General features: G+C 41.9%; 1 protein-coding gene across 1 annotated transcript in view; it reads left to right on the forward strand.

Annotated features, from left to right (window-relative positions):
* Window positions 1-6,398, forward strand: part of DUSP10 (dual specificity phosphatase 10) — a 38,072-nt gene extending 31,674 nt beyond the window's left edge. The window contains exon 4 of the mRNA XM_073338835.1: window positions 5,135-6,398. Within this exon, the coding sequence (XP_073194936.1) occupies window positions 5,135-5,400 (266 nt within the window). The 3' untranslated portion in view covers window positions 5,401-6,398. The remainder of the gene's footprint in view (window positions 1-5,134) is intronic.
* Window positions 6,399-18,411: the final 12,013 nt, after the last annotated feature.

Below are 18,411 nucleotides of genomic sequence, written 5' to 3' on the forward strand. Positions count from 1 at the left end.
TTGATACCTGTCTGAAAACCTTGAATGAACTTAGTGCTACTCTGACAGCTCAGAAAGCTTGTTAAGACCGGATTTGTTTTTGTGAGAAATGCAGAGACCATTGACTTGAGAATTGTGGCACCTCTTATTAAAGTCAGACTTCAAGTCCCCTTTATACATACACAGTGGCAATACTGCCAAACCCCAAGTGCTCAAAATTAATGAGCCGTGCCTCCAAAAATCAGGAGACTTTATTTTAAAAAATAAAGGTCTTTAGCGTGGTCACATTTTCCAGCTTTTCTCAATAACCAGGAGGGCTAAAGGCTTACCCCCTTTTAAAAACCTGAGAGTCTTTCTAATCCTGTAACTCCAGGAGCAGAGGCATTAAACATATCAAGACTTGTGATGATGCAGACTTAAAAGGTGGCAACATTGCAGTGCTGGTGTAAGCTTTCCAAATATACTGTCGTGCCAACCTGACTCAGTGCTGACTGGGAGGGTAGACAGAGTAGCTCCATTTTCTCTCTACTTAGTGCCCTGTCCCCTCCACTTAAAAATGATTGAAGATACTACACTTTGCAGTAGTGTTTTGGAGCCCTGCAATGATAAGTTTGTTCGTTTGAGGCCCATACGCGTTAGGAATGAATGGTATTTTTAAGCAGTTAATCACTTTAACCTAACCATAGGTACAATCTTGAAGTCGTCTGTTCAAACTAATTCACTAAGGTTTTTCTTCTATTATTTCTATTGCTGCCTAAACCATGAAAAATTAATACTCTTTTATACAGTCTTCATTCAAAGCATGCTTGCTAGGTGTAATCACTTAGGATGACCAGTCCATATTTTTTGTTTTAAAGGCAAATATTTACCACTTTTCTGCTCCGTCCCATTAAAAATCTTGCTCCTGGTCTGTTGTGTCTCCGTGATAAAAAGATGTCCCTTTCCTTTCCCTTTTTCCCTTCTTAAAAAAAGTCTCTGTCCTCAACCTCCCTATCATGGCAGACTTGCTCCAAGTGCTTTACCAATGCTCATTCAGCTTCACAGCACTTTTGTAGCCTGTGGGTAGAGGTTACAGCCCAAGTGCTGCTTTCAGGAAGGGTAAATCTGCCCATGCTGCTGTGGGTGTGCTGCTTAGCTCAGGTAGACAGAGACTTGCTAGCTCTTCTTGAGTTAGCATGCTAGAAATAACAGTGTTGCTAGCTGCTTGAGTATGTACCCAGAGGGTCTGGGCAGGTTTTTACTCCCAGCAGATAGCCCAGGCTACCACAGGCGACATTCCTATTTATACTGTACTAGCTTGAGTAGAGCTAGGTCATGTCCGTCTAATGGAGCTGAGAAGCATGCTCCCAACTGCAATGTAAATGCACCCTAAGGCCAGTAAATATACCCAAAGGCCCATCCATTTTGTGGTCAGGAAACAGGCTCAATCCCTTCAAGGCTGATAATCTTCCAGTCCCCACCCACAATTCCTTCACATGTGCCTAGGACAGCCCAATTCACCTGCAATTCACTGGTAAAGAATCCTAGAATGACTCTGCTTACTGTAGCACAAAGAGCCATGGGATATGCCTGCAGAAGCCCAGGTGTGACACAGGAGGGAGCGTAGCACCAGTGAGCATACAGTGACTGCGGTAGGGCTTTTCAGTGCGGATGCTTGCACCTGGGCTAGGCTAATCCACATGCCAGTCACCTGGGCTCAATATGCAGTGAATGAAGACATATCCTTTAGGAGCATGCAGCAGCATTGTGTTATAGTTGACGTTCCCAGTCCCACCGTTGGATCTGCTAGCTCACCCCCCTCTGCTTGTGAGTTTCAGAAGAGATGAATATCCATAGCTTCAATTGACTTGAATTGGAGTTGGGCACTCAGCACCTCTGACATCCAGGTCCCTGTTGCCTCCATTAGGACTGTGCTAGGGTTGGAACTAGTGGATCCAATTTCAGGATTGGGGTCTAATGCAGGAAACTAAGGGCTTGTCTGCATGGCCCTACAGTGCAGACTATAGGCATGTGTGTTGCATTGTAATGGTCCTGTGTAGACCCTGCTCGTGCGAACTAAAAGGTACCTAGTTTGAGTTAACGTACTGTAGAGTCCTGTTTGAAACGGGTCTACGTTAACACAAACTAGGTACCTTTTAGTTCTCACGAGCAGGGTCTACACGGGACCGTTACAACGCAACACTGTAGTGCAGGCTGCAACTCGTACCCTGTAGTGTGTGCTGCGGGGCCATGTAGACAAGCCCTTAGAATAGCACATTCTACTGAAACTATCTAATGTTGCTTTTCTTCATGGCAGTGCTAAGAGTAGTGTCAGCTTGGAGAGTGTGTGTGGAGAATGTCTCAGACTCTCTGCCCAGTCTAGCTGTATTTTTTTTTTAATTGTGTCAATGCACCAGAGTCTCATAGAACTAGAAGGGAACTTGAGAGGTCATCTAGTCCAGTTCCCTGCACTCAGGGTAGGGCTAAGTATTATCTAGACCATCCCTGACAGGTGTTTGGAGATTTTTAAGAGCAGGTTAGACAATGATGGAGATTCCACAACCTCCCTGGGCAATTTATTCCAGTGCTTAACCACCCTGACAGGAAGTTTTTCCTAATGTCCAACCTAAACCTCCCTTGCTTCAATTTAAGGCCATTGCTTCTTGTCCTATCCTCAGAGGTTAAAGTAATGGTTACGTCATTGTGACTATTCATATAAATAAGCAGACAGAAGGTAATTATAACTGTGTTGGAATTCAGCTGGGAGACCCTAAGGTTAACATCTTGGCTCTTATTAAAAGTTTCACGAGATCTCTCACTAGAAGTGCTCAGGATTGCTGTTCTACCACATTTCACTGGTTTATTTGCCAAATGCTTCCTACAGTTGCTGCCCCACAGCCAGCTCCACCGGGGAAGCAGTAGTGTTGTGGTTTGAGGATATTGAAGTATAGCCATCTACTTGCCTGCACAGCAATAATCTGTAATTGGTCATATGTAACCAATTACGCTCCTGTATGCTCCAGTTTGTACTAAATTAGTTTCACTAAACCTGGATTACAGCAGGAGTGGAAAAGTTAAAATGGCCTCTCTGGAGAAGGTGAGGAGGTGAACACAAGGCAGGGAGGAAGTCTTCTTTTATATTGAGTAAAAAAGAGAAGCTGGGTCATGAACTCAGGCAAACCCTAAACTTCTAATTCATGAGAACAGGAAGATGCAGTCAGGCCTGGCTTACATTAAAACATTACTAAATTTTGCAACCATTCTTGAGAAGAAAAGGTTCTCTATTCAGTATTCATAAGAACTGCAGGATTAGATCCCATTGAAACCATTCATAAATAATGCATGGTCTACTACCTGATCCGAGTGCAGAGGAAACTACAAGAAGGCCTCTCACAGGCCAGGCTAGAAAATATGTGTTTCCTAAATCGGTTTTACTTTCCTTTTTAATAGCTGCAGCTTGAGGGCCTGCTTGTGTGTTTAATAAACAGCTATATCTTATCAGTTGGCTACATTTGCTGTTAAGTAACCTGTCAAAGCTTTTTTTCTTTTTCTTGCCTTGGGGGAAATTTAAATTGCATTTGAAAAGATCTGGAAACATATGCATCTGATGAAGTGAGCTGTAGCTCACGAAAGCTTATGCTCTAATAAATTGGTTAGTCTCTAAGGTGCCACAAGTACTCCTTTTCTTTTTGCGAATACAGACTAACACGGCTGTTACTCTGAAACCTATCATAAACTGTGTGTTTTTTTAAAATAAATCAATCCATCTGGGGTTTTGAAGACTGAAGTCATAGAATGTGAAGGCAGAATCTTGCTGGAAAGAGACACCGAAAGTTCATGCAGTTACAAAACTCCAGCTTTTACTTCCTCAAATGCTAACTGGCAAAAATATCCTGGAGGAACTTAGCCAAATTTATACTGTCAGAATAGACCTGTTCTTGATCTAATGTGTTCCTTTATCCACACTTGTTAGCTGTTGTTTCCTTTTGCTCTGACCCATGTGAAGAGCATGGAACATGGTTTGTGGATTTTTGTGCAAAATACAACCTGCCTAGAGTTAGGAGCATCCTTTAAGGTTCCCTTGCTTTTGCTTTAGGGATCTGTCATTCTAAAAATGTTCATGGGTTGGAGGTGGGGGGGGGGGAACGATTGGTGTTGTAATTTATTTTTCCAGATACTGCTGAGGTACAATTCCTGGAGATACCCTTTTCCCCAAACCCTGCCCACGTTGTTGGTGAGCTTTTATCAAGGGACACAAGTTAATGCTTAGAGTTGTGCTCAGATTGGGTATAGGATTTGTCATAACCACCTTTCTTCACACTGCTAAAGGTGATTAAAACTGGGCTGGGAGCAGAGGGGAAGTTGGAGCATACCACTCTTTCCTCTTTTCATATACAGGAAGGAAGTGGGAGTCAGAATTTCTGGGTTCTTTTCCCAACTCTGCCAGACTTGCTGAGTGCCCAGGGCACATTATTTAACTTCTCTACAGCTTTCTCTTTTCCAATATGGGTATAATACTTGCTGCTTTTGCAAAGACATTGTGAAAGAATGTCAGGCTAAAGTTCATCCAAAGTGCGGATCAGTGGAAATCATTCCAAGAGTAGAATGTTTCCAAGTATCTTACAATGAGTAGTGACTGAGCTTTATAACACCCTTATGGGAGGTGGTATTAACCTCTGGACTGAATTTCCTCCCCATTTAAATGGGGATAAATCACATGCCCAAAATTATTGTAGAATATTTATGCTTGAAAGGGAGTAGAACTCAACTCTCCTGCTTCCTAGTCCTGTGCCTTGACAAAAGATCACGCTATTCCTAAACAAGTATTCCCCTGCAGTGCTTGCAACACAACCATTGCAATATTGTGCTCATGTAAGAGCAATTGAGATGAGATAAATGGATTTAACTAAATCTGAAACTGGCTACTTTCTGTACTTTCTGCTGCATTTTGGCTCAAGTAAAGGATTTTTTTTTAACAGTCCAATTGATTTTCCACTTTTTTTTTTAATTATCTTGCTGTGTTTGTAACCTAAGTGAGGGGGTTTTCACTGACAGTTTCCTTCCAATTAATTGGAAATTGCATTGAGATTATCTGATTTTAATTTAAAAACAAAATCCCGCCCTGCCCTTCTTTCCAGCAACAAGTGTTACCTCTGTCTTTTGTTTCTGTTTCCAGAGGAAGCTCACCAGTGTGGAAAAGGCCTCCTTATTCACTGTCAAGCCGGTGTGTCGCGCTCTGCCACCATCGTCATCGCTTACTTAATGAAGCACACGCGGATGACCATGACGGATGCCTATAAATTTGTCAAAGGCAAACGACCCATCATTTCTCCTAATCTTAACTTTATGGGGCAGTTACTGGAGTTTGAAGAAGATCTAAATAAAGGTGTTACCCCACGAATTCTCACACCAAAGCTGATTGGGGTGGAGACTGTTGTGTGACAGTGAAGCTAAGAGGTGCCATAAAATAAAGGGATTATCGTATTCTTCACTTGATATGGGGGGGAGGGGAAGGGTTGTGCTTTTTTTTTTTTCCTCTCAAACTTGGTGACAAAAAACCTTTTTTTTGGTGAGGAAAGCTTTTTAAAACAAATCCAAGAACTTCACTACGTTTGATGAAATGCCACTGAGATTCCCTTCCTAGAAACTGACAAAGCAGGGAGGCTTCCAAACAAAATACGTAATTTTTAAAAGCAACACAACAGGGGGAAAAAACCCTGTGCTTCTTTGTTTATTTTATTATTATTATTTTTAGCCACTTGTAGAGTTTATGGCTAAGTAGTCTGTGCAGGTTCATAGACCGAAGAAAACGATGTTTAAAACAACATGCAAACAGCCAAAACAAAGCAGAAAAGATTCTTTCTGAAGCATATGGGCCTTGATTCTGCAAAGGCTTTGCTAAAGATAAAGCAAAATGCTCACTGGTGCAAAGGAAATCCGAGCAGCTTAGAACTTTTCACACTCCTGATAGAAACGAAAGAAAAAAACAACAACATTTATTTGGTGTGTTTCATGTTCTGGTTCTATTTTTCTATTTTTGGGTGTAAAGAGGTTTTAACAGCAAGGGACTTTGACCATTCTATGCCATATGCCTTCACTGGCTTCTTGTGCAATAATAATAATAATTTGGGGGTTTATTTTGAGTGTGCAAACTGATTACAGCTGACTGCCCAATAATAATAATACAAAAATAATTTTTAAAGTGTGACAGCAGCCAGCTTGATTTAGAAGGAATAAACAAAAGCAATTATATTTTCCTTTTTATTCGTTTCCTTTGATTCTGGTTACAGTGCCATAAACCTTGTTACATATGTATATCAGAATGTAAAAAATCAAGAACAAGCAAAGTTTATTTAAGATATTTTTCGCACAAAATATTGGTGTGTTTCTGTCTATGTAAAAAAAAATTTGATTATAAAAATGAAAAATTCTTTTGGAAAGCGTGTGTCTTTTATTTCTTTAGTAATTACATATTTAATTTGCTTTATATGGGCTGGGCTTTTCTTTTTTTTCTTTCTCAGCATAGAACTGCATTTGATGAAACAGGTAAACCCTATCTTCCCCCTTTTATTCCCTTCCCTCCCACACACACACTTTTTAAAAAAAAAAAAAAAAGAAGAAGAAGAATTCATCAAATTGCTGGGCAGGCTAGATGAACTAGTTCAATCAGTGAGGGCTTTTTGTGGAGGAGCTGTTGTCTCTGCAGTCTGGTAGCAAAGCACTCATTTGGGAAACTGCAGAATCAAGTCTTCCCACTAATTTCTTCCCTCCCCACCCCCCCCCGTGTTTAGTTTTATTATCATCTATGTTATGCCCTTCTGTACCTTGTACTGTCCTCGGTTAAGAGAGAATGGGATCTAATTTCACAATTTAAAATCCATGTTGGGTTTACTTCCCACTTCGCTGCATTTATTCCCCACACTCCCACCGGTCCTCTCATTTTGGGGCCACGTCACAGTGTAAAAGTGTGGTGTGTATTGCAGGTTCAGTGTTTAGCACTGATTTCTTTCAACAGACAGGTTAACCCTTTTTAAAAAGTCGGGGTGTGGGGTTTTTTTCTCCCCCGTCCCCCCAGTGTAACCTGGTCTCCTTGTGGACTGTTGCCAATCCAAAGTGTATTTGTATTAATGTGAAATGATTAGAAAAACTGTCTGACTTTTTTTTTGGGTGAAAATTGAAATATCCCAGGAAGTCTGATAGCAGTGATGGTGCCTTGTGAATCAAAATCTACACGGACTGAACTAAATTAAAACAGGGCATGTCAGCAAAATTTATGTATAAACACATTACACATGTATATTTTTGTGGACTTTTTGCTTAAAAAAATGTTACTATACAAATATTTTCTTGAAACTTATCCCTTTATTAAATTATTTTTCTACTAGAATTGATTTTTTTTTCCTTTCGCTAAACACTGTTAGTCTTCTTTCCACTTCATCCTTAATGAATGTTTTCGTGTGCAGTGAAACCCATCAGCAGTGACCGCTCCTGGGACCACCAAAATGTAGTTGTTTAACAGAGAGCACTCCACTGAAAGTGAAACTGTGCATTTGCATTTGGGTGCTATTGAGGAAAGGAGATTCACTTTCAATGATGCGTTTTTTGGTTTTTGTTTTTTTATGGATGCATTTTTGAGCCCACAGTGAATCTCTGGTGCAAACAACTGCTGTCGTACTACACATTTGCAGTCACAAATCAGTTGGTGTTAAAATCTGCTTGTGCCTGCAGTTCACCCTGAGCCAGAAAATTTGAGACGTCTTGCAAAATCACAGGAGAGTTGAAAGCCAGCTCAAAATCAGCCCATGTAACAGGTGAGTGAACAGCCGAATAGATTATTCAACACATTCAGTATGTGAACATACTATACACGGTGGCCTGTATGTGTTATGGCTAATATAGTTACTCATCCTTCCCTACCTGTATGGGTAAGATTCAAAATTGCTATTTACTTCCACTGTAGCTTTCTGGCTCTGAATACTGAATAACTTAATTCAAATCTGTACAAGTAAGACCAGGGTCAGCTTGTTTGGTATAACCTTCCTCAACTTTCTATCAAGTTTCATGCTAACCAATCTCTGCTGTTTTAGACAAGATTCAAATTTATATCATGTGTGCGCTTTTCAAAAAGCCATTTAAAAAAATAAATAAATCCCTCTGCAGCCCAGAATGTTGTGTTTAGTAGAATAAATGCATTATTTTACAATGTATATTTCAGATTTTTCTGGGGATAGCTGATTGATTTTCCCCTGCCATTGTTGCACCCAGAGATGTTTAGTTTGGGCCTGGCTTGCATTTTGCTGTATGCTCTTAGTGACTGTTGCAGAAAGGAACTTTAAATGTTTTCAGCGCTGCAATTTTTGTGGTAGAAAGCTCAGTAATGACTAGAAGGTTAAAACTTGCCTGACTTTCATGAACATCTCCACTTGGAGACGTAAGATAGGAACTGCACTAGGTCGCAAGTGAACAGAGTTTGGTGGTCTCTGCTTGGTCCTGGGTAACTGATGTCATCCAAGTCAAACTGTTCTCTGTCCCAGTATGTTCTTTCTCTGTGTAGCAGCTTGTCAACAGTGACTACCATGGGTTACTACACGCACAGATGTCTTTGGAGGCTTGGAGGGGGGAAATTGGGAGAGGAGGGCATTAAGAGTAAATACAGTGGGAAAAGGCAACTCGAGCCCTACAGTGGGTGGAATCTTGAAGGACCAACACTGGTTCACTTGGTTGGAATCTTTTGACACTAGAGAGCATCCCCTGTGCAACTGTCTGGAAGGGAGAATAAGGAGGTCGGTCTTGGATTCCTTATTTGTTTGTATTGCTGTAGTGTCTGGGGTCCCCACCTAGCCTCCCCTACCCCCAACACACTTACTACATGCCACTGTCCTAGGTGCTGTCCCTACACCTAGTAAGAAGAAAAGGAGTACTTGTGGCACCTTAGAGACTAACCAATTTATTTGAGCATAAGCTTTCGTGAGCCTGAAGCTGTAGCTCACGAAAGCTTATGCTCAAATAAATTAGTTAGTCTCTAAGGTGCCACAAGTACTCCTTTTTCTTTTTGCGAATACAGACTAACAAGGCTGCTACTCTGAAACCTACACCTAGTAAGAGAATTCCTGACCTGATAAGTTTGCAACCTTAACTGGGAAGAAGGACATGAGATCAGGGGATACTAGGGCCCAGATTTTCAAAGCTGCTTCAGCATGCTTCTGAAAATCCCACTGGACACCTATCTGAATCTTAGGTGTCTAAATACCTGTGAAAATCTGGCCTTAAGGGACTTGTTTGAGGTCATACAGGAAGATCACAGCAGAGCTGGGAATTAAACACTGATCTCCTGTGTTCTAGTCCAATGTCTGAACGATAAGACTGACCATCCTTCTGTCCTGCTCCTATTTGTAGTTAAAAGAAAGAGGCACATGTAATAGTCTATGGTGCAAATCCCCAGAAAACTTAAACTCTTCAGCCATGTAAAAGACATTCAGTTAGCGTTTTGTGTGTTTTGAATGAAACAAAAAATCCCCTCCCCAGTCCTATTTTAGTTTCATATTTTGTATCCAAGGTGTGCTAAACTAATTAGCAGCTGGCAAAATGGTTCTCATCTGCTCAGTTACTTGAACTCCTAAGCAAATGTCTAATAACTTGTTTCTATTTTCTCTTTCTGCTTGAGGCGTCAGTTAGATCTTTAGTGTTTCGTGTTCCCGAGTGCACTCCTCTCAAGACCTGTATAGTGGAAATGGGACCTTCAAACTTTCTCTTCTTTTGACATATCAAGTTTTTAGCACTAAACGCCATTTCAAATTGCGAACTTTTCTTTTAAAAAATGAAGTCCAGTGAGACCTATTTAAATGCAGAGTATTAGTTTTAATTAGTGGATGACAAATGTGCTGGATAACTGTAGTATAATTTAAAGAACTAGATATAAATATCTGCTCATGCTGAGATGACTTAACTAATTTCAGTAGTGATCTATCCCACATTTAAACTTGGACTTTCCACGGTGAAAGACAGATGTTATCCTATAGCACTAATTAGTCCACACGTCGCTTTTTTGGCCACACCAGAAATAAAGCTAAATCTTCTGTAAATCTAGTAGATGGTTTTCAGTGGGTCTCTGACATGGCAGTGAGTGCTCACATGGCTTGTAAAAAGGAGAATTATGGTTAAAGGTTTCCTTCATATTAAAGTGACAGATACAGGCTAGAAATACTTCAGCATGAAACAGCTGCAGGAAGTGTGGTGAAGAAGACCCCTAGTGCATGACTCAAAGGTTGTTGTGCCTACAACCAGATAGACACAGGAGGGTACTGTCAAAAATACTCTCGGGTAATCCGGTCAAGCTAAGACATTTGTGGGGAGGAAGAGGGTGGGTATCAAAGAAGCACCCTGTAAATGATTTGGAGTAAGTCTTACCACCTTTTGCATGATTTGCTACAAATATAAGGAAATATTCCTGGTAATTCAAGAAAAGGACTCCAGAGTCATGAGAAGTAAAAACATCCTTTTTCTTGATTATTGATCTAAGGAAGGAATCCAAGAAAGCGAGCATGAGGTAGCCATTAGCTGTTTAACAGGTAGCTTCCTTCCTGTGAGATGCCTGTCTGTGGTGCAGTTGCTGCTAACGGCGGTGTGGTTTCCACTACTTTAGGCATCCAGGGGGAAGTCGCTGATAAACAAGTTTCAAGTGTTGTGTGCACAGCATGATACCAGTAGGTAATAATCAGAGCCCTTTCCCTTCACTGCTGAACATACTTTGCAGTACAATGCTGGCACTGATGGGAAATGGGTTCTTAACCAAGCTGCGTGGGCTGCCTCTAATGGTGGTCTGATGCTCATGTTGACTCATAAAGTTTGTCCCCACTGGGTGTAATTTTGTTTTTTCAGCTAGATCAGCCACTTTTTTTTCCCTCCCTGTTTTGCCCCAACCCTCCCTAAACTGGAAAAAAACAAATGTATTGAACTTGATTTTCAATCTTTCCCCTTCCCCCTCCCCCCTTTATGTTCTGCAGGGAAATTCTTAGCAAGTCCTGCATGATATTCAAGTACAGGTAGGAGCACATTGTTCAGCTTTGGAAGCACTGTCACTGGCAAATGTCCAGAGAGGGCAGAGCCAGACTCCCTGACTGACAGGGTTGGTGCTGTCTTTTAGTTATAACTGAAGCAGGGAACATTAGTCTTATCCTCCCAGTGTATTCAAAGCAATCGATGGGCTAGCTCAGATGTCTTTCTATTATCATGCTATCTAGGGTGGGGATGCTTGTGAGATGTCAGAAAAGTAGTGTCAGGGCTTGAATGAGAGACTTCCAAGGAAAAAGCAGGGTGCTGTCAGAGGTCACATTGGTGACTCAGCAATTGACATTGTTCTCTCAGTCTTTGCAGAACCAATTCCGCTGCCTGATAGATTGCACTGAGCTGCTTGAGATACAGTGGTTTGCATGAGTAATAAACTGGGCTTCTACGTTTGGTCTTTAAAGATGCCATGATATTTTCAGCAAGAGCTGGAGTGTTCTCTCCAAGTCATGGCTAAATTCTAATTTGGATAATTGGAATCTGCTCTGCTAACTCCTCCCCCCGGCAGACTTAACTTTAGGAGAACAGAAAGAATATCACCTAAATTATTGTTTTATGTTTTTATGATGCATGTATGATTAAATAGTTGCTTTATTCTGCCCAAGCATTGGATGCATTTCATTGCTGGGAGAAATTAATCCTGTTTTAAATATGTTTAGGGACAAAAGTTTCTATATATAATGTAAGATACTGATGTGGGGAAGAGATTAAGAGATCATGAATTTATTAAGTCCTATTTGCAATGGATGAAATACTCCTTTCTGAAAAGACTATCTGCTACTCAGGAATTCAATGTGGAATTAAACTAATGCAAAATGTAAGTAGTGAATTTAAATAAACAACACCCCTTTTTAGGGGGGTTTACAGTAATAACTGTTTCTAGGACAGGCAGAGGTTTCCTTAAAATACAAGAACTTTTGAATAGGGATCTTTTCAGGTTGCAAATGTATTTGGAAAGAAGTTTAAAATACAGTCAGTGTAGTTGGAAAAAATGCTTGAATGAAAAGCAATTGTGCTAAGTTCTCAACCGGACAGCTGTTTGTTTGGTGTTCTCCAAGGTAGCTCTGAAAGCTTGAAGTTGCACTTAGTCATCTAATATCCCTGTTCAAGAATTAGAATAGGCTATTGTATCCTGTGTCTGTCCCACCTCATTTCTCTCCCAACTGGGAGATCTCCCACTCTTGGAGATCAAATTGTTCACCCTCTTGTTTTTCTAGCCTTTAGTTTCTGGTGGTGGATGATGAGGTGGGGTTGAATAGCATGACTGGATTTCCTAGTTTTTGCTCCCAGTCATCCCAACTCTTCTGTCTTTTACGCAGTAGAATTCTTTTGCTACCTGGAGCTCCAATCACAATGGCCAGAGCAGCCCATGGGAATCATGCTGCTCTAACTCAAGTTTAATTGATAAGCCTGTGAGAGTGTGACCTATAAACCCCTTTGGGCTTCACTTTTGTGATTTAGTCCTTTCCCCACCACTTGACATTGTTTGACATGGGAAATTACACACACTAGGTATCCTACAGCAGTCGATTAGGGTCAAATTCTCAAGTGGAATACCAAACACAACACATCACCTGAAAGATTGAAATGGCAGGGCTTAATATACCATGAAAAAAAAGAGTACTTGTGGCAGCTTAGAGACTAACAAATTTATTTGAGCATTTTAGTCTCTAAGGTGCCACAAGTACTCCTTTTCTTTTTGCAAATACAGACTAACACGGCTGCTACTCTGAAACCTGTTAATATACCATGCTGTCTTACGTAGGCACCTTTATAAAACCCACTAGATTTGCTTTAAGATAGAGCTAGGTTTCTTTAAGAGTAATAATACTTTGCATTTATATGCCAACTTTCATCTAAGTATCTTTAAGTACTTTATAAATAAAACCTCATGTCATCTTTGTAAGGTATATAAGTTGTATTCTCCCCATTTTACAGAGCAGTAAACTGAGTGACTCAGACAATGTCACACCACAAATCAATGGCAGAGTGAGGGAAAGAACCCAGCAGTCCTCACTCCCAGTTCTTTAATCGTTACATTAGACCTCCAGCTTTTTCCTGCAGCTGGTTGCTGACTAATATATTGATGGTCTAATAAAGACCCATAAAGTGAGCCCTTCAGCTTGATGGCCATGGTGAATTAAGGCCTGAATTGCATCCTGCTGCCCTCTATGCAGCTAAAATGCCAGAGCAATTTTCGCTTCAATTAAGTGACAACAAAATCCTGTTAGTACCTCTCACTAATCCCCTTTTTACTGCTGTACAAATGTTACCAAGTAGTCCTTTGCATCTTTAGCTCTAAAACAGGCGCAGCACATATGATGTTGCCACTGGTTTCTCATCCTATATTTAACATAACCTTGATTACACAGAGATCTACAAGTGGGTAGGGTCTGATAAGCAGTTCAAGTTCTCTGCATAGAAATAGCACCAAAATAGTTTGTGTTGTTTCTAATTACAACGGATGAGCAGCCTGGCTTATTAATCCTCCCCTATCAGCAGTACATAACTTGTCTACACCAGAATAGCCCTGATCTCAGCAATCCTGCATTCAGCTTTGGGGTTGTGTTTTTGATGTATTTGGAAAAGGCAAGTTCCTATAGCAGGCCCAAAGGGATTTCCACTCCACTGAGCTGGCTTTATATGGCTGAGACAACACAGAACCCAGAGGTTTGTGTCCCTTCATAAAAATACACCAGTGCAGCAGAGTGCATAATTCTGGTGAACTTTACACTGCATTAGCAAGCAACAGCAGTGTGTGCTCTTTGGCACAGTGTCACAGAACGGGCATGGTAGTGGCTGCAGTAAGGCTAGCTGGCTGTCACGCTGCCTCACCTCTAGGAGTGAGTGAATAGTTCAGTCTCTCTAATCATTCAGTCTTTGGCCAGTCAGGTTGTGGCGATGTGGACATCTGTCCACTAGGAACTAGACTGAGTCCCTCAGTGCTATTTTGTGAAACTATGCAAAATGATAGGGGGGCAAATTCTGAGAAATAATTATTTTGTTGGCTTGAGATGCCCCTGGGAATGGGTGGGGGGCAGTGGGGTGGGGTGGGGTGTGCTGCTCAAAACTTTTGTGAAGTAACAGCTTATATGAAGGGAATAATTTAGTACAGTTAATGGGTGAAACTCTCAACCCTTCCCCCCCACAGTGACTTAGGAACCTAAGTCCTGTTTGTCAAAGAGACTAAGGCCTGGATACACAAAAGGGATGAGGCCTGGATACACAAACGTTCCTGTTTGGGGACCACTGTGATCCACAAAACTCCTGCTGAACCCTGCGGGCACGTAAACTCACTCGGTGCTGAAGGTTTTCTTTTGCAGTCAAAGCTCTTTATGTGCCCAAGTTCCTGCTTCTAAGCAAGTGCGCTGCAGCCTCACTCTAGGCCCCTGGACGCCTGTCTCCTGCCTGAGGAGTGTGACTCATGAACCGGAGGAAGGTAAGCATTGGGCTGCCTAAGTCGTGTGTTGGACCTGATCTGGTAGGTATGCTCAGAGGGCACCTACCACAGCAGGCTCCTCATGCAAGTTCACACAGACGAGCAGGGCAGGACCCCTTAATAACTTTTAGCCCTCAAGTTAGGATACTTACTGGGAGAGACACCCCTCCCTCCCCACTCCCCCACACACACAGACAAGGGGAAGAAGGGATTTGAACAGGGATCTGCCACCTCAGGTGCCTGAGAATATCCCATAGTCTCTCCTGTTGTACTCTGGATAAATAATTAGTCATTTAAGCAGGGGGACTGGGTGAGAGAGAGCAAGCCCACAAGCCTGGGAATGACTCTATTACAGGGTGGGTAGGGCACTCCCCTGAGAGATGGTGGGTACCTGTTCAAATCCCTTCTCTCCCTCAGGCAGATGGGGGACTTGAATTGGGGTCTCCCACATCCTAGGTGAGTGACCTAATCCCAGGGAGAGAAGTTATGAGAGAAGTCTGCTGCCACTACTGGCAGCCCTCCTCGTGGGCTTCTGTTAAAATGGTGTAGGCACCTAATGCAAAGAGAGGGTTTGCAGCTGAGAATCCCCAGGCCTTTCCTTGAATCCCAGACTTAGGCCCCTGCGTCTGAGACAGGGGCAGGGTTCACCAGGCACACCTCTGGCCAGTAACTCCCATTGGCTAGCCTAGGCAGCTTTCTGTCTAGCATGCTGGTTTTTGTGAATCACTGTGTAAGGCTCCTCTCCCCAGGCTCAGTCTCCTAACTCGGGCTTTGTGAATCAGTGATTTTTCTAGGCACCTAAAAGTTAGGCCTTGTGATGCTCACCACCTGACCTTAATCAATAGGACTTCATCAACTAAGTCAGGCCTGTTTTGAAAACATTACCCAATATGATAAGAATCCTTTAGTGCTTAGGGCTTTTTGCACTGAGATCTTGAAGCAATTAAAAAAGTAGAAGATATTAGCCCCCTAGTAAAGATGAGGAAACTGAGGCACAGAGCCCAAATGATGTGCCCCAAGTCCATATAGTGCTATTATAAATTCTCAGAGGATATATAATGTTACTGTATATTCTGAGTTAGTTGAAAGAGGATAGTTAATCAAATATAAGGATAACTCTGGCAGGAAAAGAATAGATAACTGATAACACTATCCTGACTTCTGAATGGCTAAATAAGAGTTTGGATACAATAACATCCATTGACTGTGGCCTGGAGTGGGTTAATTCCTCCTGAGGACTTGGAATATTTTTTCCTTCTCTATTTTCTTCATATTATGTACACTGCTCCTGTTCACCTCAAAATCAGAAGGGTCAGACAGCAAAAGCCATAGCATGGCTTCTATACACCCATAGCACGGCTAAACAGCTGTGCATCCTCAGCCAGCCCCAGCAGTTGTGTGCTCTGGGCCCAATTTATCACAGTCCTTTGCCCCAGCTAGGGTTCCTCCCCTCCCTGGCTTACCCCCAACCCCATTTTGTGAAAAGAGCCACTTTTGTTTAACATAAAAAGATTTAATTCTCTGCCCCTGCAAACATGTAAGTACCCCATCCTGAGCTGAATGCCCTTCACAGGGCTGGCTATGGCTGCAATATCTAGCCCAGATCCTCAATCACATAAATCACTGGAATAAAATATCAGCTTCCTTTTCTTACCATCTTTGTCTTTATGTGATGAAAATCATAAATTTTATACAAGGAAATCCAGGAATCATTACTGCAATGTAGCACTGAAAAGGTCTAGTGTGGGAAAATCCGATTAAGGGACCTCTGGAACCTCATCAAATCGAGACATGAATATTTGTAAAGCGTTTTCCTCTTCTTAGCCACTCGTATGCCACTTCAAGGCTACTGAACACTTTCAGCAGAACTCGAGGCATACGGCCCACTGATTACATTCTACCTACTTAAAATTCCTCTTGCTCTTTCAGTTGGATATGGTATTCTCCTTCACTTCCTATCTTATACAATGATTGTGTTTGGTATGCGTTGTTAAACAGCTGCTATGTTCTACTCCAGAGGTGGTTGAATTGCTTCCTATATATTAGGGCTGTCAAGTGATTTAAAAAATTAATTGCAATTAATTGCACTGTTAAGCAATAATAGAATACCATTTATTTAAATATTTTGGATGTTTTCTACATTTTCAAATATATTGATTTCAATTACAACACAGAATACAAAGTGTACAGTGCTCACTTTATATTTATTTTTTATGACAAGTGTTTTCACTGTAAAAAAAACAAAAGAAATAGTATTTTTCAATTCACCTAATACAAGTACCATAATGCAATCTTTTTATCATGAAAGTTGAACTTACAAATATAGAATTATGTACAAAAATACTGCAATCAAAAATAAAACAATCTAAAATTTTTTAGATCTTGAAAGTCCACTCAGTCCTACTTCTTGTTCAGCCAGTTGCTCAGACAAACAAGTTTTTCTACATTTGCTGCCCACTTCTTGTTTACAGTGTCACCTGAAAGTGAGTTAATCGCATGAGTTAACTGCGATTAATCAACAGCCCTACTACATATACTTTTCATGAAGTACTTTGGCAAGAAAGGTGCTATATAAAGGTAAGATACTATAAAGGCTTTGTGCAACTGGTGTTTAATGGCCATTGGAATTTCTGAGCCTAGTGCCAGAAGTGGCCATCTTGCTGAAAAATGATAGTCAGTGTATCTCTCTTGCCAGTTTGTGGGCTTCAAAGAAGGCCCTCTCACAGAGAGCAACACAAAGTGGAACTGCAACTGAGACTGCCTGCAAACCTGTGCTTGAACAAGAGAGACAGCCTGTGGGGTCTGGATGAGGAACCTGACTGGCATACCTGGGTGACACACACCAGGCCCTCAAGAGCTGGTATGTGGCTGGGCCACATGCACTGAGTCTGGCAGGGACTGTGGAAACACAGAGAAAGCTGGCTGCAGGCCGTCAAGTTAGAGAAGCCAGAGGAGAAACAACCTCCAAGATTGTTCTCTGCAGCAGCAGAAGGCAGCAAATTTGTCTTTTCCTGTCAGAAGGCCTGAGACTGACCAAGCACCAGCGCCTCCACTATGGAGAGACCAAGCCCTAATATTATGCTGCACTCATGAGGACTGAAAGCTAGCTGAGCCTGGTAGGCCTTCCCTGAGCAGAAGCCAGAAGATGAACAGGGTTTGAAGCCACCACAGACTCCATGCAGCCAAAAGCAGGAGCGGTCCGCCTCCCAGCAAAGGATACTGGCTCTTCACATCAAGCTAAAGTGAGGAAACTGAGGACTTTCTCATTATTATAGGTGGGGCTGGTAGTGCTGCCTGCTATTAAGGCTGCCTGACATTTCCCTATTTTCAGTTGCTTATAACTTTGCCTAATTGTAACTATTTGGCAGGACAGCTTGCGTGCTCTAATGATCCCCAGAGTCTGTGTCAGCGAGGGCTTTTTGTTCCTGGTAGGTTCAACCATGCCAGATTGGTCTGTTAGGGAGAAGCCAGACAAAACAGACACCCTGGTCCTCCAGGTTGGGGGTTTGGCACACGGCTAACAACGCTGTCCCGTAAAAAACAAAATCTTATGGAAACAGCGACGGAAAAATCTACCATTACTGTGGGTGATGGCCTTCAGGAGTTAATGACCCGTATGGCTGCCAGAGGTGAAAGCCAAAATGAAGCCACTGGCATGAAGACTGACATGCTCAACACCAAGACAAAAAACAAACTTGGGTTTTGGAATGTACGGACAATGTACGAAGCAGGGAAGCTAGCTCAGGTCACAGCAGAGAGGAGCCGCTACAGCTTACACATCCTGGGTGTCAGCGAGAGCAGATGGACGGGATCAGGAAGATTAACAACAGCCTCAGGAGAAACTTTGCTCTTTTCTGGACGGGGTGATGGACAACACCATGAGTGTGTTACCATCCTTTTGAAGAAGGGAGTGGAGCATTCACTGCTTGAATGGAAATCCATCAGCACCA

Source organism: Lepidochelys kempii, chromosome 3 (assembly GCF_965140285.1).
Source record: "Lepidochelys kempii isolate rLepKem1 chromosome 3, rLepKem1.hap1, whole genome shotgun sequence".
In the NCBI taxonomy this organism is placed as follows: Eukaryota; Metazoa; Chordata; order Testudines; family Cheloniidae; genus Lepidochelys; species Lepidochelys kempii.